Source organism: Camelina sativa, chromosome 16 (assembly GCF_000633955.1).
Source record: "Camelina sativa cultivar DH55 chromosome 16, Cs, whole genome shotgun sequence".
NCBI lineage: Eukaryota > Viridiplantae > Streptophyta > Magnoliopsida > Brassicales > Brassicaceae > Camelina > Camelina sativa.
In genome coordinates this window covers 26,760,480-26,762,133 of record NC_025700.1, presented here as the reverse complement: position 1 = coordinate 26,762,133, position 1,654 = coordinate 26,760,480, and the positions used below count along the sequence as shown (strand labels likewise).

At 38.5% G+C, this 1,654-nt stretch overlaps 1 protein-coding gene across 1 annotated transcript in view; it reads right to left on the bottom strand.

Annotated features, from left to right (window-relative positions):
* Nucleotides 1-1,588, bottom strand: part of LOC104752689 (RING-H2 finger protein ATL57) — a 2,933-nt gene extending 1,345 nt beyond the window's left edge. Inside the window, exon 1 of the mRNA XM_010474891.1 lies at nucleotides 343-1,588. Coding sequence (XP_010473193.1) covers nucleotides 343-696 — 354 coding nt within the window. The 5' untranslated portion in view covers nucleotides 697-1,588. The remainder of the gene's footprint in view (nucleotides 1-342) is intronic.

The following is a 1,654-nucleotide window of genomic DNA, read 5'->3' as shown; positions in this document are numbered from 1 at the left end:
TGTCGTTGATCTGCGGCTGTTCCCTTCCGAGCTAGGCGACGGTGCTTGCATCTCCAAGTCCTTATCCGAGAACAGCTGGCTGCTCCGGCAGAAAGGGCATGTTACATGTGTGCTCAGCCACGTGTCAATGCATTCCACGTGGAACAAGTGACCGCAGTGTGGTATCACTTTAACCGTTTCACCTTGTTCGAACTCGCTCAAACAGATAACGCAATCTTGAATCCTCTGCTTTGATACTTTCGTGTAAGGGTACACCGGCAGAGATCTAACGGCCTGAGGATGTCCCAATCTTGCTGATTACCGTAAGAAAACCGAGAGATATAACAAGAAAATTGAATTTACCTGAGAATCAAGTCCTCTTCGGGACGTAAACGGCTGAGAAGGGACGAAGGAGGTGAAAGAGCGACCTGGCGACATCGTGGAGGCTCCTCTTCTAGGTATGGAAGAAATCTCAGCCGTTGAAACATCGTCGACGAAGTGGCGGAGGTAGACCGAGAAGAAACCCATGAAGAAGAGAGCTATCAAGAGGATAAAGATGGTGAGAGTCATGGTGGAGTCTAATGCCGAAAGTGGCTGTGGTGGTGGTGGTGACATCAATGGTGATGATGTGGCGTTCTGGACTGTTGTTATGAGTTCTTGGTTTCCACCACAAGCTTGGTATAGTTGGAGAAGCTTGCGGATGTGCTTGCTCTCCATTACTACTACTGAAGTCTCGAGACAAAATGAGCTTTTACTATACTTGACAATGAATGTATATTATACTTCTAAGTCTTCTAGATATAACTATATCTTAGTGTTTTAATACAAATATTCAACAATTATAATATAAATTGCTATAGAAAACATTAATAAAACAGGAGATATGATTAATTAAATAGATTATATTATCAGCTACAGGAAGTTATTAGTTTCATCTTCGCCTACTAAACTGATAAATAACAAGGGTAAACTAGGCGTTATTAGTTGGTCCTGGTATACTTATAATTACGTTTATAATGATAACATAAGGCCTAGCTAGGTGTAATCTTGATTTGTGTTTGTGTGGATTCTAGAGGATGACCAGAAATAAGAGTGGTCGTTGAAAGGTATATATACACCTTTCCCTTGGATATAGTCGTTGAGGGAGGTGTTTCCGTGGTCGGAGTGACTGCTACTGGGGAAATTATTTTGTCCACGAACTATACATCTAAACGTTTCTTTCTATTCTACTTCAATCCCGAAAGAAAAACTCTTGAAAGAGTCAGAGTTCAAGGCTTTGAAGCGTTTGAGAATCCTACTAGATAGAGTTCACACCTTTGTAGACTATGCTAAAGATCATAAGTTTGTAAACAGACTCTAGCTAGCTAGCTAGTTTGCTTCTAAATGGAGTTTTTTCATCTACATGTTCTAATGTAAGCTCGATCGTTTTGTTTCCCAAGTTTTTTCTTGATGTCCTTATTTTTTTACATTAACTGAAAGCAAAACAATGTTCTGTTTTCTTTTATTCAAACTAATGCCCACAATAAATGCATTTTCATAGAAAATTCACAACTCTCCATATTATAGTTTTTTTTTTTTTTTGGGGACAAATTCTCTCCATATTATAGTTTAAAACGTACTTTTCTAAATCAAAACAATGTTCTGTTTTTTTTTTTTTTTTTTTTTTTTTTTTTTT